The following is a 25,763-nucleotide window of genomic DNA, read 5'->3' as shown; positions in this document are numbered from 1 at the left end:
AATGATATCGCTCAGTGCAAGAAGGGCATTTCCCTAACTGAAGTTTTGCGAGTGTTATCGATGGTTCTATGTGTTGCCTATGTTGTCGCCGAGCCTTGTGTAATCAGCTTATGTGCGCGACGCGAATACTGGTGCACATCCTAGAGCTTACACAAGCACCAGCGAATACGCTGAAAGGTTCATCGAGCCATGTATAAAAATCTGACTCGTCTGATCCTCAGATCAGATTTCGATGATTGACGAGTATGCTCGTCGCTATCATTGTAGTGATGGTTATCTGTTTTGCTGGGCACAGGTTCGGCCATTAAATAGTTTCTTAAATAGCGTTGTTCCAGTGTGGTTGTTCGCCGCCACGACAACGCGACACTATAATCATATAGGAATATGGATACAGGGCTTATAAGCATACGGGATTTTTGAATGCAGACGCTTAGCAGAAAATTACTTCCAAGGGTGCCTCCAGCAATGGAAGAAGAGGTGGTACACTCTTTATTGGGGACCATCTTGAAGGTCAATTACTCACAGGGGACCCCGATCATGAGAAGGAAATTTACAAAAGAATAAAATAGGGTTGGAGTGCATGCGGCAGGCATTGCCAAATCCTGAGTGGAAGCTTAGCACTGTCGTTTAAAAGAAAAGTGTACAATCATTGCATTCTACCAGTGCTAACATATGGGGCAGAGACTTGGAGGTTAACAAATAAGCTCGAGAACAAGTTGAGGACCGTACAAAGAGCGATGGAACGAAAAAGTTAGACCTAATGTTAAGAGGCAGGAAGAGAGCAGTGTGGGTCAGAGAGAGAACGGGGATTGCCGATATCCTAGCTGATATTAAGGGAAACAAATGGAGCTAGGCAGGCCATGTAATGCGTAGGATGGATAACCAGTGGACCATTAGAGTTACAGAATGGATACCAAGAGAAGGGAAGCGCAGTCGAGGACGGCAGAAAACTAGGTGGAGTGATGAAGTTAGGAAATTTGCAGGCGCAAGTTGGAATCAGCTAGCACAAGACATGGGTAATTGGAGATCGCAGGGAGAGGCCTTCGTCCTGCAGTGGACGTAATATAGGCTGATGATGAATGATGAATGGATGATGACGTGACGACGACTGCATGATGACAATTGGATGGCAAAGCTGGAATGACGGTGATGCAACGACCACAATGGCATCCCGACCACGAGCACATGCCTCTGGTCTCGAGCTATTAGACCACTTTGGTCACTGGGGCAGCATAGAAGGCGTGACGACCACGGCATGATGAGTGTGAGATCACGAATCTAGAACGACGATGATGGAACGACCACCACGGCATCCTGACCCCGTGGGCACATACCTAGTGGCCCGAGGTAGTAGACAAGGTCCACTGGGTAAGCGTAAGCGGATAGATAGATCGATCAATCGATAGTTAGATAGAGAGATAGAAAGATAGACAGAAGTAGGCAAACAATCCTAATAGCATTAAAACACTGCAAGTTCCGTCCCAGGGGCATTACGCTGAGTGGGAGTGGTGTCGTCCGCCCATGTATTTTGGAGGTCAACATGGTCAATAGTGTAGGTAATAAAGACGACGCTTCTTTTCTTTCAAATTTTAGGTGTAGAAATATCAGAAGGTAGGCTACTTTAGAGCCGGCTACCCCACAATTCGGAATTCGTTACTTAAGAAACGCTAAAGAAAGCAAAGCAAGAAGAAAATATCGACAAACACTATACTCACAAACATACAAGCACACAAGGAATGTATCTACGGCACCACCACCGAAAGCACAGTCCAGTGTAATTATAGTACGGTCACTTATCTCACAGGAGCAGAAGAGTCCACGCGCAAGTATCTTCATGCAAACAACGCCCAACAACAACAAAACAACAACAATGGCAACGACGATGCGAAAGTATTTTAGTAAACCGTGTTCGCAGTGAAAGTTGTGCTACTGTGCCAGTAAATCAATTCAGAGACGGAGGAATGAATGCAGTCTACACATTTTTATTACGAAATTGGGATAAGGTGAAAAGGAGCTGCGTACGATTCGATTTACTCGTTCGTGCAAAACTGCAGGCATGAACGCCGTCTGCCACCGCCTGCGTTAAGCGCCCGTTGGACTGCGTTTTAATAAGGTAGCAGCGCAATCACTTTTCACGCCGCCGATATTTAGCAATTGGCCGATGGTGAGCTGTCGGATCTCGTGTACGGACAGGTTGAGGCCGCATTCTTCCTCAATCAGCTGCTGAACGTCCACGCCCATCGCGGAGTCCATGCCCAAGTCGCCGAGGGTCGCGGTGGGATCCAAGTTCATCGGATCTCGAAATCCTGCGGGAACACGTTAGTTACGAACATCTCAATAAAAAGGCAATGTGCGAGGAAAAACACAAGAGCAACTAACTGTTACCCGTAAATGAAATGTCGAATTAATAGGAAAATTGAAACGAACGCGTACGAAAGACACCTTCTCGCAGATTAAAGCCGAGGCTACAAGTTACGCATAGCGCGGGCGGTGGTGCACCATTCAGCACCTGCAGCCACCATCCTCCCGTCTATTGCCTCGGATATTTACTGCTTTATTTGTTTCTTAATTATTTATTTATTATATTCATTTATTTATTCATTCATTGTACCCATGGAGGGGCATTACATGGAGGATGAGAGGAGACAGACGCGCCAAAGGTGTACATTGAGGAAGGTGAAACAATGACCGAGGTTTTGAACACAGACGGATAATCAATCAAGGTAACGAAGGATTGGCAGCAGACCATTCAAGTATATTTGGTTGTGCGCAGGAAAAAGGACCGCTGGATTGTGGGTGTGTCAGCTCTTGAAGAAAAATGGCGTTGGGGTGGCACTGGCGGGAAGCACGGTGGACTGGGCTGATCAGGTTGTTGAAAGGTGGGGAAGCATAAAAACATTGTACTAATGGCAGAGGGGTGCTATTTTACAGCGGGAAGCGAGTGTATCATGTTGAAGCTGTGTTCTTGAAGCCGGAATGCTTGTGCTACAAGCGTACCCGTTAAGAATGAGTCTAGTTTCGTGGATTTCTACTTATTTAGTAATATTAGCTTTGTAGAGCCTTAATACAACACTGACATATTCTAGTTTAAGAAGTACGAATAATTAATAAGCAAGGAGCTTAAATGAGGAAGGTGCGATTTCAGTGTTACGGCAATGGGTCCAGCTACTCTATAAGCACAGTTACCAACGCGACTAATGTGGTGAGTCCAGGCTAGTTCCGCAGAAATCCACACACCAATGTATTGAAAAGATTCAGATGGGTATATAAGAAAATCATGAAGGTACTAGACAGGAATTAATATTCACGCTGATTGAACGCGATCATAGAGATTTTCCGTACAATAAATGACCGTAGCCATTTGATGGACTATGTTGTATTTGAAGACAGCGTTCTGGAGCGTGAGAATGTCAGAAGCGCTAGTTATTGGGGAGTACAGTATGCAGTGTTGTCAGCAGAGAGTCTATTGTTTGTTGTAATAAGCGGCAAGTTATTAATACTGTTACCAAGCAATGCTAGAGACAACGCTGAGGACAATACAGAAGACGACGGCGCTCTCTGATGTCGCGCGGACTGGTTTTGCATCTTGCATGCCTTGTAAATATTCTGTAATTATAATTTAAGCCTCTCTTTCCCCGTAACAATATATATCCGAAAAAGCAGGGGGGGGGGGGGGCTAGGACGGTGCCTTGAGGGACACCTGATATTTCGGGAGACATGTTTGATGACTGCAAAGTAGCTGTTATTATTTGTTGATAAGTTATAGAGGCGCTAATGCAGTTATAAGCAAACGGGTGGCAATTAATTATTGAATTTTTAAGTGGCTACATGCGAGTGAGGAAGTTTTTCGAATGCCTTCTCACTGTCGACAAAGAAGGTGTCGATAAGAACATTATTATTAAGGTGCATGTGCATGTCCTGAAAAAACACAGCAGACCGCATTTCTAAAGAATAGCCTTTTCGAAATCTATGCTGGTTAGGTGACAAAGCTCTTCAGATGATAGAAACATGGCAACTGCAGAGCGTGTGCTCCATGATCTTTAGAACATAAGCTAGTAATGAACGTGGGATGATAGCCAACCCTCCGAGCGCTAATCTTGTATTTGTTCAAGTTTGCCCTTGGAGCCCCTAGAGTGTTAGCCAGCACTGGTCATGAACATGGCGGTGAAGGGGGAACAATCTTTCAACAGCAGACGTCACGTAGTGCATGAACACAGGATCAAGCAATTAACCAATAAACTCTCGTACGCTACATCATGTTATAAAGGCTACCGAAATCGAGGCACTCACTATCAAATAAGCGAGTAGAAGAAGAAGATCCGAGCGGCCAGATTTTTTAAAATTTCCCAGTAGTTGCAAATTTGAAGTGAAACGTAGCAAGTACATTCCCCTATGAATTCCCTAGCTTTGTTGACTGCTTTTTTTTTAAATATGGTTGTAACTAATAAAAAGTCGAGTCACTCAGATCCATTTTGTACTTCTCGCTCCAGGCAGAAATAAGTGTGCTGTTAGGAATACATGAGATCGTGTGCAGTAATGTGCGCACTTTTGGTTGAGCTCTCAAGAGTTGCCAGCCTGCTCCTCGCTTTCGCTTTGTTGTGAAATGTAAACATGTTTTAAGATCTAATATTAATAAATAATAATAATTGCCAACTCTGAGCGCCGGGCTGAAAACTGCCTGCGAATCGTTGGGAACTTCCCATCAGTAATTTTTCCGCGTCAGACTGGTTTACGTAGTGCGTCCAACTGGCGTGACCAAATGCCTGGCATCACCGATTGTGTGATCAATTCCCTTGGCCCATTTTCCTCAGGACCCGCATACTGGCGTTTAGTACATATCCCGGATTTGGTGTTTTAGCAGCCGCTAAGAATATCACATAACACCTAATAAAATTATTGTGTTGCGTTTTATAAGCTTCGGGTTGAGAAGTGCCTTACTGGAGTATTGAGACCTCTTTGTCGACGTCATGCTTCGACAGCTGTGAAAAAAGTCTCTCGACATCAATGTTACAGCCCTAGCGGTCCTGGTATAATTCAGGCCTCTCAAGCGTCTTCCTGTACTTTGAATTATGAAATTGTTACACATATTTCAAACAATTGGTTTAAAATGATGTTAAAGGTTGGCGACTATTGCAGTCGCGTAAACCCTTTCAGGCTTTGGATCAAGCCATCCCACATATGCGAAAACCATTTCTGAGAATTACCCCTCCATGAGGATTGTTCCTCTCTCCACTTCAAAGCAAGACCAACGACCTATAGGAACAAAATATTGCAACACGGGACAACGGCAAGTCCGAGCCAAAAAAAAAAAAAAATGCTGGCTTACGGTTGAGGCTGAAGCAAACAATAAAGACCAGCAATAGGTCATTTTAGCACATATAATACTATTTTAAAACTCATCTTCAATCATTTGAGAGAGGAAGACAAAGGATCGCTGGCAAAAGGGAAGGCTGAACTTCCATTTGTTCAATCTTTCAATGAAAAAATAAAAGAAGCGCCAGAATCTCAGATCAATGAGAGCGCATTTCGGTGGTACTTTAGAAAGCATGCGTACAGCGTAGCAAATGACGACGGTTACACGAAACATTTAGAGCTCATGTGGTGTCGGTCTTGTCCCCGCCCTCGCTTCTTGTGCTGTTCCCAGGCTTACTGATATGAATTGACTAGCCCCTCGTTTAAGTCCTTTGCAATGGTAGTTTCTCATAATTTCGCCGTTCTGGTCTAAGATAGGTTCTCTAAATTTGCCAAGCTGGCTCTCTGGACTCAAGTACAATGCTGCTGATTTGTTGCTGATGCTGATTTGATTTGACTTGAGTGTCATATTCACCTATAAAGAGCTATGGTACAATTCCAGATACTATGGAAACACGCCAGCTATATAAATTATGGGGTTTTACGTGACAAAGCCACGACATGATTATGAGGCATGCCATAGTGGGGGACTCGGGAATGGTTTAGACCCCCTGGGGTTTTTCAACGTGCGCCTAAAACTAAATACACAGGTGCTCTCGCAGTTCGCCCCCCCCCCCCTCCCCCCCTTCGAAACACGGCCACCGTGGCCGGGATTGGATCCTGCGGCCTCGTGCTGAGCAGCCCAACACCATAGTCACTATGCAATCACGGCCGTTAATTTCCCCATTGCAATATTGTCAAAATTTTGAAATGGCGGCATTCATACACAATAAGAGTTGCCGCATACTCATGGGGGCGAAAGAGGAGATATGGCCGTGTTCCGTGCATTGAATGCACGTTAAACAACCACAGGTGGGAAAAATTATTCCGTGGTCCCCCACTACAGCGTGCCTCATAATCATACAGTGGTTATGGCAAGCAAAACCCCGGAATTCATTTTTGATTAATTACTGCTGACTTGTCCCCGACATGGACGGTTGTCACGCTCCTCCTTTGCAGAAAGGGTGACTTGTTACATGATATGCTAGCCGTTGCCATTTTGCTGTCGTCTCTGACATTTTTCTGGCGGCTAAATTCCCTCTGCTAAGAGAGCTCGTTTGTGCTGCTGATGGGTGGAGCCCTAAGACCACCCATGAATAAGCTCTGCGTTGACCTGCACGCAGCAAAACCTTTCATACAGATGGTACTTCTCACTTTCCCAAAGTTTTTTGGCTTGGTGGGGATAATTTGTTTGACTATACAACTTTCCATGTGATAATTTGTCAATAATTTGCGTCTCAATAAATGCTTTTGTTGTGTGTGGTTTCGATGAAATATGAGAATCTAAGATTAAAACTTGGCTTTCGGTGGTGTTGAGAGGTATGTCCTTCTCTGATCAACAGACGGGGTGAGAGTGATGGGGCGAAAAAAGGAGTATTAATTCGCGCCCTGTATTCTACGTTTCCTGTTGTTACAGAAAAAGATAAAAACAAAAACGAGGATAAATGTATTGGATCTCAACGGAATCCATTTGTGAATTTTCAAGTACTACAGCGTTAGAGACATTTTCTGAAGAACCATTTTGACACAACCGGCTGGTGAAATTTTGTGGTGAGAGGAGCACTAAAGCGGCACGGAATGAAGCAAAATGAACAAAAAAGACGCCCATGTTCATGCTCTCCGCCTTTCCCGCACCGCTCCAGCGCGTCCACTTCGCACCAAATAGCACTACAACTAAGCCAAAATATACTTTTCTGCACTGGTGAAATTCGAGCCGTAACGACGGGTGTGTTAGGTCCGAAATCTGCGGCACATTGCTCGCTCTTATTAAAGCGAAAGCATTACATGTCCCATGAGGCAGAAAAGGCGGCATTGTCTGCAACGAATGGTACCAGAAATTATCATCCCATCATGTGGCGACATCAGCCTCTTTTATGACGTAAGTAGTAATACAGAAGATAGTAAATGGTATAACAAAGTTAATTTGTAGTAATTGTTGGTAAATAAATTGAAATAAAGTGAAGTAAGATTAATTACAATGAAGCAAAGTGATGTCAAGTTTGAACAAGTTCGAGGAAAGGGAGATAAGGTGGAGTAAAGGGAAATAAGGGGAAGAGAATGAGAGTGAATTAAAGTGTATTAAGGTGGATTAGGGTTGATACAAATTAGACCAAGGTGGATTAATGGGGAATAAGGTTGGTACAACTTAGAGCAAAGTGAATTAAGGCCGAATAAGGTGAATTAAGGTTGGTACAAATTAAAACAAGGTGGATCAAGCTGGAAAAGTTGACAGTCCATAGCATACGCTCAAGAGGATGAAGGTGAAAGCCTGCGCGCTCCCGAGACATTAATTTTGATTACTTGACTTTCTCATTCGAATGCATTTTGACTTCCTATTACTTGTTTTCTCCGACCAAAGCTCATTGTTTGAGTGCCTTAATTAACTCTGTCGTAATTAACTGTGCCTCAATTAACTTTTCCTTTAGTAACACCAAAGGTCGTGGGTTCGACTCCCACCAAGGTTCGTGGGTACGAGTGGCTGAACTCTATCTTAATTAATGTAGAGTTAATTAAGACACTCGAACCCACGACCTTTGCTGGTGGCACTAACACATGGTGGCACCATGCGGCATGGTGTCACCATGAATCATTCGAATGCGTGGTTACTTCCCACTACTTGTTTACTTCAACGAAAGGTGATTCGAATTCCACCAAAGGTCCAGGGTTTGACTCCCGCTAAATATCGTGGGTTTCAGTGCCCAAATTAACTGTATCTTAATCGACTGTCTATTAATTAACCTTGCCTAACTCATCATCATCATCATCATCATCATCATCATCATCATCATCATCAGCCTATATTCATGTCCACTGCCGGACAAAGGCCTCTCCCTGCGATCTCCACTTACCCCTGTCTTGCGCTAGCTGATTCCAACTTGCGCCTGCGAATTTCCTAACTTCATCATCCCACCTGGTTTTCTGCCGTCCTAGACTGCGCTTCCCTTCTCTTGGTATCCATTCTGTAACCCTAATGGTCCACCGGTTATCCATCCTACGCATCCATCCTACGCCTAATTATGTAGCACCAAAGGTCGACGGTTCGACTACCACCAAAGGACGTGGGTTCGAGTGCCTTAACTATACCTTAATTGAGGTAGAGTTAATTATGGCACTCGTACCCATGACCTTTGTTGGTGGCCCCATGTGGCACAGTAGGTCGATGAGTTTTGGTGCCATAACGCCGGACAACAGACATTACGACCCATAAGCCATCTAAGGCTTTCGCCTTAATAAAGTGAATTAAGGTGGATTAAAATGGATCAAGGTTGGTACAAATTAGAGCAATGCGGCTTAAGGTAGAGTTGGGAAGGACATGTGAGAACGTATGACGTCCCGTATCATGGTCACGTGATCATTTGAAGTGAAATTGATTACCAGATGCTCATGTATCACGTCACGCCACGTGACACGTCAGAATGCTTTGACATTCAAATCACGTCAGGATACGTAAGCAGCTGTCAATTTTTGTTACACAGACGTGTCTGGGTTATCACAGGTGCTGTTTGCCCTTTTTTGAAGCTGTTGCAAGTTCATCGTCCTGACCTTACAGGTAGTTTAGAGCATTCCTTGGACAACTACGAAAGAAGGTGTCTTTGGTTATGTTCTTCCGCACTGCTCAGGATTGCCCGAAGTGCTGCATTCAGTCCGTCAGCGTTGGCCTGCGCATCTTGTCGCACAGGCCCGGGCAGCCCGGGATGACGAATCCAAAAGACCCCAAATTTCAACACGATAGCTCTGAGCAGCTCAAAACCTCCATCTGGACGTTTCATCGTATGTAATCACTGTAGCAAGTTGCAAGGTGGGCGAAAGGGGCGCGGAAGGCGGCGCAGAAAAATTGTGTGAAGTAGAAAAACTACTGATAGGTGGAAAAGCGGCGAGTGCGCATGCGTGCGGCAGGCGCGCTGGATTGCGAAATAAAGACGGATCTTACATGCTTTGCAAAATGACTTCACCACAGTAATGCTGCGTAATGCGGGAAAGCATACACAGTATGTTGTGTTGACGGAAAGTGACAATTTGCGCAATTACTCAGGTCAAACAGCCTGTCATTACATAGTACACTTTCGTGGTGATTTCGCGACACCAAAAGAAAAATGCCAACATCAAATCTGGAACCTACATTGGTCCGTGGGTTGGCCATTGCCCTCCTTAGTTGTCCAGTAAATCTGGAAAACATGGACCACCCTGCTTATAGGTTTGACCCCTCGCTGCCCATTCTGGGCCAAGGACATCCTGCGCCAGTCGCTTTATTATGATCTCACGTGCTTTTTTGAAGCCTCTGTTCGGCGTTATTATTTTCACTTTTCATTGTACATAATTTTGCTGCAAAACATTTAGGTTTTACAGTGAAGCTTACTAAAACACATCCATCATTATGGAGTTTATCATCATTATCATGTAAGGCGCTTGCCCCGAAATGTTCTCCACCACATTATGCTGCATGGAGGGCGCTGTAATTACGCGATATCGGTGAATGACGTGTGTCTATGCATACGTGCGTGTTTATATCTGATATCTATGACCAGTGTGATGTGAGGTTGATAGCGACAGCTGTATTACTTGTTAATAGCAGCGTTGTCAAGAGTTTGCCGCTGCCGTAGGCCATAATATCCCAACTCACAGATCATGTAGAAGAAGAATTCATGCGGATGTCATCATGATCTTACCATCTAGTGATAAGAGCTCATATTAAAATAGCATAACAGTCGCATAACAGAACCTGTGAGTTTCCTTTTGACAACCCATCCGTGATCCACCTTCATCCTGGATAATAGATCCAGTTGTACCGAAAGCTATGACCTCCGTAATTATTTCCTTGACCCCAATAAGCATGATGTGTGCCTAAAACTGAATGCTTTGCAGCTGCCTACATCAGGTAGAACCCTTCTCTTTAATGTACTGAAATAATGCGGGGTGGTCGAGGCTGCTTCTCTGAAGCGAGAGACAATTTTTTGTTCGCGCTACAGTTTCTTCATCTCCGCATAGACAAAAAATAAATAAAATATATTTCCAACAAATTATGCATTGCAACATTCAATTACCCATAGCCATTGAAATTTCTGAATTTGTGCACAGGTGTAAGATGTACAAGGGAAAATTGTCATCCACCCGAATGTGCCACGAAGCTACAAAGGAAACCCCTACGGGTTTCTCAGAAGGCACGCTTCGCAGGTGAGAAAAAATTCGGCCTGTTCCGGCGTCAACCTGGAAGAATTCATCCTCAACCAGGACGAATTTTTACATTGTGGCTTCGTGCCAAAGTCGGGTGGATGACAATTTTCCATTTCAGGATACTTCGTCCACCTTGCGGGTTTCCGCAGAACTGGTTTCCCAGGTGTAGGACGCAGCAATTGAGATAAGCAATCACAGAGGTACAAATACATAGGGCGCATACCGGCTTTGTGTATATCTTGATGTTAGGGGGGCTAGATTAGCAAGTAACCTTTCTTGTCGGAACGTTCGCACGCTAAATGCGGAAAGATTTTGAATAGATGTGCAACAGGTTTAATCAGACAAATATAGAAAACTCTGTGGATATACCGAAAACGCGCGCGACGGAGCAGACGAGATCCATCTTATCTGTGGTCTTATGGGGCTCCAAAGGCAGGTTTGTCCTGACCAGGCTTGAGACGACCGGATGACTTTGACCCAGGAAGCGTTCAATTACATCCAAGCAGGAGCTGATTCGCTGGGGCACTGTGCCATCTGACGTTACCGCGGGGCCTGTCGTATCCTCAGTGGGGCTGCCGTCTTCAAGGGCGCCCCACTGTATGGCGAGTCCTAGAACGACGTGCAAAATAATTTTTACCGCGAAGCATGTTAACGCAGCTGAAGTTCTCGAAACCACTCTACGTGTGCTGTCCCGATATTTCTGGGAGAATTAATTGTGGCAACGAGTTACTATTTGCGGGAAATTAGGGGGAAGATAGGTATGATTCCTAGGAGAGATTTACGACTAAATGTGAGGGTTTTAGTAATTAGTAAAACAAACATTTGAAACTGCCTTACAGGTTTGTATGGCATTTCGTTCGGTTCATATTAGGGCCGCTCTGTACATATGAACGAAAAAAAAATGAAACCTAGTCTTGCTGTTTTTTGCTTCTAGTTTTCTTGTAACGTGCAGAATAGTCACACACACTCAAGAAATTTCTCACTCCTTTATTCTATGCACGAAAGCTTTCCATCAAGTTGCCAGAAACTTATACGAAATTTCCAGGCTTAACAGGAGCCTTTGCCGATCACACGGCGACAAATTTTTCTGGTGCGAATCGCAGGCACTTTAAGGTGTTTGTGAATGCCATTTTCTACGGCGAAGCTGTTTATAGGTAGGCTTCCCTGCATTTTTGCTCTGCGTGTGCAAAAACTTAGGTACCGAATTTGATGCTAAATCGTTTGATTCTATGCAAAACCTTTTACGTGTCACCACGTGGATATGCATTTTCAGTAGATTAGTTATCAATAGGATCCATTTTCATGATCAGTAGGCTTTCAGGTAGGTAATAAAAGTTACTCAAAGAATTTACGCTGAAAGACTAGCGTCGGCCATGTCTACGTCCGCACCGCCCTCTCTTTGTCAACGTTCCAAGAGCTTGCGTATCTAGTTTCGTTTCCTACCTCTCTCCCATGTTGGCGGTGGCATATAATCATTCAGGTAATACGCCGTACTCTAGACGAAGAGCTCCCCATAGGGCCCATTTTTTGAAATCGGGAACTGCAAAGGCGCTGTCATGTTGCTACTCTATGCAGGCGCTCAGGCGCCAACGACTACATGCGATTCAGACGAGGCGCCCAATCAGCGCGAATCCGAGCCTCCGTCATTATGGTAGTGCGATGTAGTTTAGCCGCTTGTAAACGCAGCCTTTTAGACAGCGTAAATTTTACATCCACATTTTCTAAATAGCCATCCGATCTTTCTGAAAAATATACGGAACGAAGAACTTTTGCATAATATTTTCAAACTTATTGTGCTACAAAAGTGAGCCGTAGCAAAACGGCGGCGCCTTTGCGGTTCCCACTTTTTTCGTCCAGCTTTTCCTCTAGAGTTAGTAAACTAACTCTATGCGTCGAATCCTCACGCGTGTCTAGTTTCCTCCGGCTTCTCAGAGCGACGGTCCCGTCGTCCACGCGAATGTATATAAAAAAATCAGAAACACAAGTTGCCGTTCTTGATTTTAAATTTCACTGTTCTTCTGTCGTCGTAGTGGGGAGGCCGCGTTTAGCCCGGACTCCCGAGGCACAACGTGCCCAAAAAGAGCCACGGCAGGAACAGAGACGAGAATGCATTCGTCGCCGGCGGGCGGCTAACACTACCGGTGAAGATTGTGCAGAATACGCCGACCGCATGCGGAACGCCATGCAAGACGACCAAAATGGCCAGGTGCACAACATGGTAAAAAGACACAGGTACCGGGCTGCTAAATTGGACAACTTTAATATACCTCTGTGTTGTGTGCTAAACAGCTTCGCTGGTCATCCACCTTCATAGGGTGGAATAGCTCATGATCTTTTCTGTATATTTGTGCATTGATGTAAACACACATGTACTCGGGCTCATAAACCAACTTCGTTGATAAATGCAAACAAAACATGTCGTTTATTAGTACATATTATTAATAGCCAGGCCTACCTTTCTTATTGCATCTGCCGGAACAGGTAAGGGAAAGGACCGCTCACTCGGACTGCTTACATGCGTTTCAGTCTGCGTTAGCAATTAGTGGCTACAACGTTCGCACTAAAAAAGTCGCAAGTCATTCTATTTGTCGCTTCTATTCTAAGATGACGTATTATGGGCTAACATTTGATCTCCTTAAATGTCCCCATAAAAAAACATACAACTCACCGGGTAGTTCATCTGCAACCCGGTTCTCACAAATGCGTTCAACGACAGAGTCGGCGTAGCCACTATATGGGTCACAAGGGCTACCACAACTTGAGCACAGCGATGAGAAGACGAGGAAGTGGTCGAGATGAGGGCAGCATTTCCTAGACAGCTCGTCCAAATGTATGGTGCCGTCAACCTTCAACTTGATGAAGAGGTCGAGCTCATCGGCATTACGATCTGTGTAATGTACGCCCAGAAGTAACTGTATTACGAAAAGGAAAAAAAAATTATTTCCACCAGGGTTCCACAGATCAAAAAAAATAAAGAAAAATGCGTGTTTGAGTCGTATTTTCATAAGTCTCAGGTGTAGTACCTAGAAATTAACTACGACCATGACACGCTAACTCAGGCGCTACAATTTCCTTGATAAGAGTAGGGGTAACGATATGCCGATTTTGACTTTACCTTCCTTTAGCGCTGAAATCTCTTAAGATGAGAATGGTTAAGATTGTCGTATTGAGGATTTCAAAGATTTTTAGGTGTAAATATACTGCGAGAGAGAGAGAGAGAGATGGTGAGGAAGGCAGGGAGGTTAACCAGATGTTAGAATCCGGTTTGCTACCCCGCTCTGGGGTACGGAAATAGGGGTTAGAAAAAGGACAGATAGAGAGTGAAAACCACACACAAAAAATTGCACATGCCGGAAGAGCGTTATAATCACAGTTGGTCAGATAGGCCGGTGGCTCGCAAGAAGCGCAGAAGCGCCTGCACGGCCTTCTTCTGTGACGTTAAGGCCAGTCCGTGGTGGAGAATTTTTTCTTCCGACGGAGGCCGGTCGTCGAATTAGTTGAACGCGTTGTTGAGAGATTGTCTCTGCGCACTGTACTGCGGGCAGTCGCACAAAATAAGTACAATTGATTCTTCATTGCCGCAATGGTCACAGGCTGCGCTTTGCGAAATGCCATACCACGAAAATGAGGTGGCGGTGTTGTCGCAATCAATGCAGCCAAAACAGACTTGGTGTATTCAGCTGGTGTGAAATATCTGAGCAAGCAACATTATTAGACGAGGCCAAATTTATAAGAGTTTCTTTGCGAAGATTGCTTTTAGAAGCGCCGAAGACCCACGAGTAATAGAAGTGACGATGTTATCAAAAATGTGGTTGTTTGCTGTTTTGAACCGAACTGGGTCGGTTTACAAAAACGAAACCTGTCTCTAGTTGACTTGTACTCAGACGTTGGGATGCTTCATTTACAGTGGCCCCCCGCCCAGGTGGCTTAGCAGCTATTGTGCTTGCGCTTATAGGCACGAGGTCGCGGGATGAAATCCCGGCCGCGGCGGCCGCATTTCGGTGGGGGCGAAATGCAAGAACGCCGCTGTCCCAAGCAGTGGGGGCACGTTAAAGAAGCCCTGGTGGTCCAAATTAACCCGGAGTCTCCCCACTACGGCGTGCCTCACAATCAAATCGTGGTTTTGGCACGTAAAACCCTCAAATTCATTCGTTCTCAGTGGCCAGAACGAAGAAGTAAGGTTATCAGAGGACTGAGATACCGTGAGAAACATTTTGGAGCAGTGAGAACAGAGAAACTTAAACCTGCAGTTTATCCACTAATGCTAAGCAGTGAGGTGTTAGCTGGCGTATTGTTATGTGGAGTTAGTATTGCATTGCTTAATGAGGCGTTGGTCGGAGTTAACATCCGCCATTGCCACGTGAGCATTCTTTTATTTTTGAGGACAACAAGAAAACAATACGAGTTGTCACCGTTTCCGAAGGTGGGCCTCCACAGGGGCAGAGCAGTGGTTGGTAGGTTGGTTGGTTGGTTTTTCTCTATGAGTGGCTCAAATGGGAACGTATTCTTAGACGATCACTTTCGGCGATACTATCGCCTTTGCAAGCAGTGCTCAACCAACCAATCAGCTCATCCGGTTTTGCTCAAGCAGTCAATGAGCGCTCACTGAAAGTGTAATCGCCGAAAGTGATCGTCCGAGGATACGTTCCCTGTAGTGACATGACTATTTCTTGCTCCTCCTATCTATCCTCCTGTCCTAATAATTATTTAAACCTCGTCGCTGGTTTCTGGAGAGCATAGCATCAGTCATTCATTGCAGAGAGCATTTAAGAGGCCAGGCAAATTATGCTTCAAGCGCAGTACCTTCGTTGTGTAGTGCGGGTGCAGTGACTGTGAGGCAGGACATTCAAATGTCTTCCTGCGAGTGTGGAGTTCAAGGCATCGCGGGGCACTGCGGTTTTTTATCTTTTTTAAAATAAATATCTCGCGAAGCATCTTGGGATTCGTGCAACAGACAACAGTGAGGGACATGAAAACGACTAGAAAGTGAACACTTAGCAGTCATCGCTTAGAATCATAACTCGTTTTGACATGACAAAAGGAAGCACTTACAGTAGAACTGTTCGCAGGAATTGATGCCATCCAATTGCCATGCTGGAGATATCATTCGCGAAGGAGGCCGCCCAGTGGCAAACACTGCTTACGAACAAGAACTCCAGCAGAAACCATCTCAGAATGACTGTCGACAGTAATGCGCTTAGCATTGAAGCAATGTAGCGATACAGCATATTTTCACGGCCAAAACGCGTCAGATTTGAAGCGTGTACTGACAGGTAAGCTCCTCTCTAACTCTTATATTTGGATACGCGGCGCCATCTAGCGCCGCCGCCGTGAAGTGCAGGCATGACGTATATGTGTATATATTTTCGGACAAGGTTGTCTGAATGTATATGACGCTGGTTCGATTCCGCCCAGTACGATATATATATATATATATATATATATATATCTTATTAAAGAAGTTTTTAAAGGAGTCATATATATATATATATATATATATATATATATATATTAAAGGAGTTCTTGTTCATTGAAGAGCAGCAAATACCGAGTGGCACAAGTTCGCCTGAAAGAGGCATATATGCCGCATGAAGGCGTAAGAGAGTTTTGATACAAACGGACAGCCCGGAAAATTGTACGCCCTATCAACTATAATTTCTTGCCCTGCGCTTCTACGCTGGTTCCACCTTAGTTTGTGCCGACTAATTTAGAATAAAAAAAAACACTCCGAACGCTCCAGGGAATTATTAGACTTAGGCTAACGCAGGCACATGTTCAGTTTCCTCTATCTGACCGCGGTGTGCATCCCCCTTGGCGCACCAAAATGACACGGACTCACCGTAAGAAGAATATAAATGCCGCCGACGGGCCCCATGGCCGCAGCTTGCTGGACAATCTTTGACGCCCCTTCCTTCGTCGATGTGTCGGCGTCGCTGACGAGCACCGTGACTCCAGCGCGTTGCCATTTGTGAATGCGGAAACGCTGGAACCCAGTTTTCACCCCGAATGGCGAGTTAAGAAGCAACTTGCGACACCCTCTGTCGATCAACCATTCCGCCAGTTCTAGAGCGATGTCGGACAGGCCTCCAACAATGATGTAAGTCTTGCTTTCGTACAAATAGACGCGTGGCAAAGCCTCGACGGCAAATGCTGGGCTAGGACCGGTGCTAGAGCAGCCTTCCTCAGATCGCACCTGCACAAATTAATGAGTAGTACAGTTCAGTAGGTGTGTTCGAATAATGAAGCATGACGCATTGAATAAATATATGCCAGAAAGGTTGGCTCCTATATCAAATGAAACACCAATTATTTCCTTCAAAACAAGGGGAGACAATTAGACAAGTAAAGAAACGGAGAAAGCAGGGATGTTGACCAGAAAGGCATGTGGTTGGCTACCCTACGCTGAGGGAAAGGGAACAGGGGAAGAAGTAGATGAGAGAGCTCGGGGGGAGACTGGATGAACTGGCGCACGCTTGCGGCGTCATCACTAAGTCATAGGCAATCACACAGGCCAGTCACCCTCAAGAAACACATCAGTGCATTCAAAGCCTTCTGGGCCGACGATCGATAGGCACAGCGCTCGAGTGCTGCCTGAACGGACAATTTCTGATCGTGTAGTTGTTGTAATGCGTTGAAGGGTAAGTTTGCGATTGAAATTGAGAACAGTGGCACAATAAATGCTCAATGTTTTCTTCGCAGCTGTAGCCATAACACGTAGCGCTGCAGATCAATCCAATTCGTCTAAAATAAGCCTTCGTGGAGGCAAATCCCAATTACAGCCGACACAAAAACGATGCCTGACTTGGAAGAAATTGGGATGGAGGTAGGAGCTGCAGAGAAAGGTTTATTTCGTGCAGTCTTGTGCGCCTTATATTAGGGTGCTTCAGTTTGCTAGCCTGAGTGTGCGTGCCAGGTGGCGAAGCTGCCTTGCAGCATCTGTCCTGGAGTATGGGATGGAAAGGCAATGGTTTTCTTGATGGGAAGCTGGAGCAACATTGTCTGCGTCATCATTCACAATCATCCTACGACAGCCAGGTAACCCCTGCTAAAAAAATTCGGGACCTTCTTGTCTGACTTCGCAATGAAGATTGGCGATATCGTCCGTCACTTGTTCGTGATACCCACGTCTAGAGAACTGACTGCATATAGTATAAAGCCGTTCTTGAGCCGCAATACGCGGCCTACCTATCAGGATTTTCTTCGTCAGAGAATTAAAGTGCACTGCGCAGCGTCGTGAGTGCCGCCGCCGTAGCCGTCGTCTTGAATCGCGGTGTTATTACTATTGTCGGTATAACGCCAGGCCCGCCAGAGCTGGTTGATGTAGTCGAGTCATCGGTACAGATGTGCGCGTTGTTGCGTAGTTCTCGTACAGGAGGGGTCACCCAAGTTGTTTAAGTGCAGATGGTCGTAGATCTCACTTTTTCTGAAGTCCTGGAATCGTGCGGTGCAATCCACGATGGCTCAAACACAATGGAGGAAATGACGGCTTGGCCGCAGGTGCGTGCGTACCCGTTTGTAAGCGAGGCACGATGTGCGCAAACACATGGAGGAAATGACGGCTTGGCCGCAGGTGCGTGCGTACCCGTTTGTAAGCGAGGCACGATGTGCGCAAAACAGCTGCACCGAATGTCGTGTGGTGCCCCTTTACAGTGAGGCTGGCGAGGTGGCGGAAAGGCTCCAGGCCAGGTGCCTGTCGTGTGCATGCATTAGAGAGCTTTAGTGTGTTCGGTATTCTGCCAAACGCAGGCAGGTCGGTCGGAATATGAGGGAGTTGTAGGCCTAACCGCAAGCGGCCTAGGGTGTCTCGATATCCTCTTCGCTCACCGCTCCATAAAGGGTGGCGACAAGAGCGTTGTGTGCTACGGTGCGCGCCATGTTCAGTCTCACTCTGCAATATCGTAAGCCGAGTGTGGCGACGCGAGGTGATTGTTCATGCGAGGAATAACAAAGCCAATGCGTTCCCAGAAGATTAGGGTGTGACGCATTGCAATTCAAGTTATCTGCTTGTCTTCTAGAGCGCAGCTCTTAGGCGCCCATTCGTAGGTTGAGCGTCGGACTTCCTCGGCATAACGTCGCGAACGCGCTCGTGCCAATTCTCGCGCGTTCGTTGTTGTCTTCTTCCACAGCTGGCTCCGATGCCGCTAATCATGCCAGCGTTCCCATACTGCACCTCCCTCTGCGATGGGGCTGACGGCGCTGGCCCACGTGCGGTAAGTTCGGTCTCAAATTCCTTCGCCTCCATATAGCGTGAAATGAAAAGGCGCACACAGCTGCATGCGCTCAAGCTTCGCATTGAGGAGTTTCGTGATCGTCGATCAGTACTTATTGCAATAGCAATTATATGGACACTCCAGGCGCATTTTTGCCGTGGGCGTCGCCGTGATGTTCCGTATAAAGCCCAAGTGCGATAACATCGTAGCCGCGAGCTGTATGCTGTAGGTGCGAGGAAATCGTGCAAGGTTTAACTGAGGATTGTGGCTCGATCTCGCGCAAGCAACGCAGGAAGGTCGGGAGGAAGCACGCCGTCTTCCACCGCGCGCAAGGCATCGGAGGCCGTACTTCCTCGCGCCAGCGTTTTCAGAGCGAATGTCCGTCCTCATCGAGTGGCTTGTTTATGTTTGCCTGTGCACGCTTGACACCATGCTTGTTAAGCCCGTGTGGTGGCGTTGTAGTGCAGGTTAAAGAACCCCAGGTGGTTAAAATTAATCTGGAGCCCTCCACTACGGCGCGCCTCATAATCAGAACTGGTTTTGGCACGTAATACCCGAGAAAGAAGAAGAAGACGCTTGTTAATTTACTTAGTAAGCGAATATTTACCATTTTTTATAATATAACTCCATATGATAAACCCCATATGAGGCCGATAAAACAACTATCTTTACATCGTATAGCTGCCTGCTAATTTGCTATTGAAGTTGACGCTTCGTCTTCCCGGCAAAACTGCGACCTGTTTTTTTTTCTTTAACTCAGAAGCAGCTCAACCAAATTTGTCTCCGAAGCTCTCGTTTTCTCAGTGCATCGAAAACAACCTGGCCTGGAAATTTTGTTTCATTTATAATGTACTTTGCCGTAGCAATTATACGGACACTCCAGGCGAATTTCTGCCGTCGGCATCAGCATCGAAGTGATCTTCTGTACAAAATCAAAGCGCGATTGTAAAAATCAACATTATCACAGTTTCGAATAGAGGAGTTCAATTTGGATTAAAAACTAAATTTATAGGGTTAATAAATCAATCGCATCACAAATAGTAGCAATAACAAATAAAAAGAAGTTGAGAATGCCAGCTGTCATAGAAAGAAAGCACAGATTTCTTCGTGGGAAACAAACAAGCCTGAAACCTCGTAATCAGAAGCAGTACACCATAGTTATTGAGCTTTAGTGGCACGTCCGCTGGCATTACGCAGTGCTATTTAGTACCTTCACAATAAATCAGGTCAATGTCACCGGTGTGGTGTGCGTGACCCAGACTGATGTCCGTTGTTGAAGAGGGTAAATATCCGGGCTCAAGTTCTTGCACTCACGTGTCAATTAAGTGACGTGTGCTCTGCGGGCATGAATACGTAAGGCCGATTGTCGCGGACATCATGTACGCTGGAAATCAGTATTTCGTAGACCAAGTACTCAATATAACAAGCGTATTAAGATACACTTACTTGAATCAATACTTTGCCCTTTGAGTTTCCGTTAGCGATCAGTCGAAACGCTTCCACCGCCTCGTCTCGAGGAAAACATGTACTTATCAATGGTTTCACTGCCCCCGACGCGATTCCATCATTAAGTAGCTTGGCGACACGACACCTGTCTTCCAAGGCACTCGCGTTGTTCAAGTGCAGTACGTCCGGCTCAACGTGGACGACGTTGACGCCCTTCAGCTTATCGCAGAGTTCATCGACTCGTGTTGAAGACTTTGTTGCAGAGCGGTAAGTTTCAACGCTGATGACACATCCACGACATGCCAGGGAGCAGGCGCTAGCCTCGAGCTTTTCGCTGTTGCATATGTTGAGCACAACATTCGCACCTGCCGGGCGAAAAATGCACTGAGTTCAAGTTCACGTCACAAGAGGACAGGGAAATTTTATTCACTATGGGCAGAGAGATCGGAGTGAACATCGCGGACACAGATGACCAGATTAAGAAAGAAAAAGTTGATCAAGACTTCGGTAGACTGGGAGCCTGAGCAGTCGTAAAAAAAAGGAAAAGAAAAAAAAGAGAAAGTGATGGTGGGGAGAGGTGACGGAAAGATATAGAGCTAACTAGCCTATCAGAACGATGAGTTGAACTCTGTTAAGGTTTACAAATATAGCCGAAAAATCTTTTTAGAAGCAATGCAGCCTAATTCGCCAGTTCTTTGGTCCACCTATCGCTCGAGTAACCTCCTATATTAGTTATAACATTGTACTCATTGTAAGGCTCGCACGTGATCACGGCGGTCGTAGCTCATCTAGAACTCGTGCTTCAGGGCGCGTGATGATTCAGCGAAAAAATGACGAAACCTGTGGCGGGGTATTAAGTACTGAAGTGAGCTGCTCTAGGCGTTTTATGCATCTGATTTCACTATGGTGTCTGTCCGCGCACGGTTTGTATATCACTGATTGTGAACCGATGAAAAAAGGCAGGGATCGCACCTGCATTCGGCGTAATAAAACAATAAATGTCTACAAAAATGTGTACATATATTGTCGGCTCATAGCTATATGTGAAGCACGCAGACCCCTTATTCTAATAGCACACGATATTGAACGGTTTATACGATTTTCCGAAGTTTATTGTATAAGGGCTAAACCAGTCTTGTGTTTTGGGTGTTTTACCACTGGCTCAATCTGAGCATTTCCTCCAGAATTGGCACTTGCCGCTGTAAATTAAGGGGTAACAACTCATTAAATGCATTTGTACATGTGTGGTGCATCTCTATGCATAAAACTCAAATAAAAATGCTTTCCTAAGGCAGCATCATAGAACGCCTCTACGCCAACGTCTCACACTTTCCATTCACTTGATTTGGTTGTCGCATTTCGCCACAGCTTGTGACAGAACGCTGCATAAACGTTACGTGACATTAAAGCTGTGAAATGTGTGATGCATGAACATCAACATAGTCAGATATTAGGCGCTCAATAGAATGAAAATGAACATGGTTATGCGCATCAAATTTCGTTGTATAGCATTTAAATAACCGCTCCGCAATATTTGGCTTCACACAGAATCTATAGTGTGCGTCTGATTTGCACACATTTTTCATATTAGTTAAGAATGACCACTTTGCAAGGAAGCGCTAATAATAACAGTGTTTTCGAAGCTCCCCCGCCGGTATTGTTCGATGTCAGGAGTGGTGACTATGTTCACCGGATTACTTGAATGAGTTAGATGCCTAACCTCTGAATCCCGAGACATGCTTTCATGCGTGTCCTTTCTCGTAAACACGGTGCGTGTGCTTACCTCTGCCTCCTGTTTCCTTCAGTATTTGCTCATCCAAATAAAGGTCATCTGATCTAATGAAATGTCGATCCTCCAGACACGGAAACACGCTTTTAAGAAACTGGTATTCTTCACGGGTACCTACAGAGAACAAGGAGAAAAACAATCCATCAGGCGCCTTCTTACGTGATTTTGACATATTCAAAATGTGACATCATCAGTGAAAATACTGGGGGCAAGCTAATGCGTCCTCTTAAAGGGGCCGTGAACCACTTTCTATCGAAGTGGAGAAAGACATTTGAAGTGAAAATAGGCTATTTCAGAATCACTTTGCCGCAAAAAAAGTACTTCAATGCGTTCAGCAGACGCGGAGTTATGAACTTATCGGCAATCCAACACGGCCTCCATTGTGCTCCCCTTCCTCCTCCAAAGCCTTGCACTGCGAAGGATATGGCAGAGACGTCACCGTGACGTCCGAGACGTCACCGTGGCGCGCAATTCAAATTTCGGATTCGGTGCCTGCGCCGCGCTAAACGTAAGCCAAACGCGCCTGTCCTCAGAAAGCCGCAGTACGCTTAGCCACTGGACTCGTGGCGGCATCCTCGCGGCGGCCGCGGTGTAGCCGACCGCAGCGACCAATAGCAGCCGAGTATTGGAGTGCGCTTTATGACGACAGAAAGCGCACAGAAAAGAGCGAGGATCATGGGGTTTTTGGAAACTAGAGCGTTTGAGAAAAAAGGTGACTTCGCACTCCGCTTGCGAGCTCCAGGGACCGCGTACGACAGCAGAACTTGGCTGAGATGTTCACAACAGCGTATGCTACCCGCGAACTAAGTTATTTTACCAAGCCCGGGGGGTGGTTCAGGGCCCCTTTAAAAACAAAAAAGAAACTATAATAACGAACATTCTGCTGCTGCGCTAAGCGCCATTTAGAGGTATATAGGACAGCGGCAGTCCTTCCACTGAAGACAATGGCTGCCGCTTCGAGCAACTTAGAAAGTTTTCATGTGAAACGCTTAAACGCTACGCCGCCGAAAACATTGTGTAAGAATGAAGACCAAGTTGGCAGCTAAATAGCTTCCGCCTAAGAAAAAAAAAAAAAAAAGAAATACTCGAGTATCGGCGGTTATGTTACAGCGAAATTTATAAAAAGCCTATTACGTTTATTCCGAACTACTCGCGCATCATTTCAAAAGAAAACTTTCACAGGCCTCATTTGCACTAAATGTAAAGTGTTTATTTTTCGCACAAGCATTAATGGCTAGGCGCACCGAGGGCCGTCGAGGGGTAGTGTGAAGCCGCTAAGGAAGAGGAGGAGGAAGGCTTCTGGAGGTGGAGAAGAGAATCTCGCGCCGAGTAGAATACGAAGAAGGTGCTTCGCAAGCGGCAAACCAATGGAGGGGGGGGGGGGGGTTACTTCGGCTACAACTGCCTATGTGGCGTCTGCGCGCGGTCGTGCGGCCGTTTCTTGAGAGCGATCTGCGTTGGGGGCACGGTCTACGTGCGTCGGCGGCTCGTCGCTTCCTGCATGCTGCGTGTTCTCGGCGCTAAGTCTGCGTTGACGCGATAGACCGCACGAAGGTCACTTCGCTCGCTGCTGCTGCCGCGTTTCCTCACCCCAGCGTTTTGACAGCGAGTGTCCGTGGTCATAGAGTGTTAGGTGTTCATGTCTGCTGTGCGCGCTGACACCATGATTGTTAATTTAGTCAGCATGCGGATGTTTACATGTTGATACGGCCGATAAAAGTACTATTCTTCATTCGTATGGCTATCTGCTAATTTGCTATCGCAATCGGTGCTTAGCCTTTCGGGCGAAACTGCGACGTTTTTAATGGAATCGACAGCCGGAGTTTTGCGCAAAACTTATAAACCTGTCTTTGCTGTCTTGATCTTCAAGAAGTCAGCAATCAAGAAGTATTTTGTTCCTTATTCTTATAAGGGACAAAATAAATTATGAGAATGATGATATCCACGCAAAAAAAACAGGCGAATTATCAGAGTATGTCTATACGCTGTAAATGATGTTTTCTGTAGGTAATTCACTTTAAGTATTGTAGCTATTGCCCAATACGCAACTAACAGTTTGTATGTAGTGTGACCAGTAGGTTCTTGGTTTGCACTCATAAGGCTTCGCCCTACACATATATCGCAGGTAATACCACGTTGTTTTCTTTAAATTTTTAGCAGCTTACGAACGCTTCAAGCGGCTGCAACGACCACACCGTTCCAGTTTGAGAAATACAACAATCAAGGTTATTTCCCTTTTATAAAGAGCCTTCGGCATTTGCTTTATGTGAACTCAATTGAAGGCGACAAGAACTTACTGAATGTGCTAAAAACGGTGCAGCCCATGGATAGGGCGATGAAGATGGCGGCTTGTCCGATGCATTCCCTGCCAGGGTGGACGAGCAGACAGTCTCCTGGTCGCACTGTTACCCCGCACGAGGAGAGCGTAGTATGCGGTCGTGTAGGCTAACGGAATGGTGGCAGCCTCTTCGAGGGCTCCAGGCTTCAGGAACGCTCCACACCAATTGCGGGTCAGCGGCAACAACTGTCGCCATGGCGTGGCTAGAAACCAGGCCCATAACCCGGCGTCCATCGCGGTACTTTCCGGAAAACTCCTGGCCCAGCCCGCCATCTGAGCTTGACAGATTGCCTGAGCACATGTACAGCAACGGAGGGTGAATTATACCGTTAGGTAGTTGCGCATATAGAAATTTGAGACCAGCTTACAATTGACTACTTAAAGTGAAAAATTAAACGTGCACAGAAGCCACTGACGGCCATTTCAATGTAAGCGAATCACCAGACGCTTCACGCATGCTTTTCGCTATGGTAAAGAAATGATACGTTTGATGGCGCACCATGAGAGCACTAGGACGTAGGCAGCTGTTTCATGACCTACATGACACGCATGTCATGACATACCATTTATGTTCGTCATATACTCTGGTCATAGTATGCCAATTTTGGTGCATACCAAGTTAACGAAACGACCATGAGAGCACAAAGACGTAGGCGGCTAGATAGATAGTGTCAAAGTAGTAAATGTTCGCCAAGAAGTGCTTCGCATTTAAAATAGCCTCGTGCACCATAGCGGATGCCAGGTGGAGAGGAGGAGTGATGCAGGTGGTAGTGGGACACAAAGAGCTGTTGCCAACGGTGACCGCGTTTCCCCGCGTTCGCGCCGAACGCGCTCGATGTCGTGACTGCAGCCGATGCCTCTGGCGGCGGCTCGGCAGGTTTCGACCAGAGAACTGGGGCAGTGTTCTGCAAGAGTCCAATTAGTGGACTGTCCATTATGGCTGTCGCTGATTGGCTGCTGCTTCACGTGCAGGAAGGAGACTGGCTGGCACCTTCCTGCACTTGAAGCAGCAGCCAATCAGCGACAGCCGAAATGGACAGTCCACTAATTAGACTCTTACAGAATACCGCCCCTAGACACTCGTCGCTTCGGAAAGACTGAAGCGAGAGCTAGGAAAGCTGAAAGCAGGCGTAGCAGAAGAGAACAGGCCGAGTTTAGATTGAGAGAAGCCGAGAGTTCGCGTAGGCGAAGAAACGAAGATCCGAAGGCTCCTGAACGTTGCATAAGTGTGTGGTTTACCACTACTGTACTAGGCTTTCCCCCTGTTCTCTAGGGTTTGCGATAGCAGACCCACGCATAATTTTTTGCATACCGTCACTCATGGCACGGGTCCTGAACTCCTCAAGCTTCTTTGTTA

At 46.0% G+C, this 25,763-nt stretch overlaps 2 protein-coding genes across 2 annotated transcripts in view; both read right to left on the bottom strand.

The window, feature by feature from the left end:
- The window catches only part of LOC119454055 (fatty acid synthase-like), a 322,635-nt gene that overhangs the window by 104,647 nt on the left and 192,225 nt on the right, over positions 1–25,763 (bottom strand).
- LOC119453278 (fatty acid synthase) lies at positions 1,979–24,465 on the bottom strand. Its single transcript, XM_037715305.2, has 7 exons — positions 24,366–24,465; positions 22,063–22,182; positions 20,280–20,644; positions 16,463–16,816; positions 13,292–13,535; positions 10,993–11,232; positions 1,979–2,306 (listed from the first exon to the last, which is right to left on the bottom strand). Exons 1-7 carry the CDS (start codon positions 24,391–24,393, stop codon positions 2,083–2,085), a joined length of 1,575 nt encoding a protein of 524 aa, XP_037571233.2. The 5' UTR covers positions 24,394–24,465; the 3' UTR covers positions 1,979–2,082.

Source organism: Dermacentor silvarum, chromosome 5 (assembly GCF_013339745.2).
Source record: "Dermacentor silvarum isolate Dsil-2018 chromosome 5, BIME_Dsil_1.4, whole genome shotgun sequence".
In the NCBI taxonomy this organism is placed as follows: Eukaryota; Metazoa; Arthropoda; class Arachnida; order Ixodida; family Ixodidae; genus Dermacentor; species Dermacentor silvarum.
Note: the sequence above shows the minus strand (reverse complement) of the source record. Positions and strands in the feature narration are given on the sequence as shown.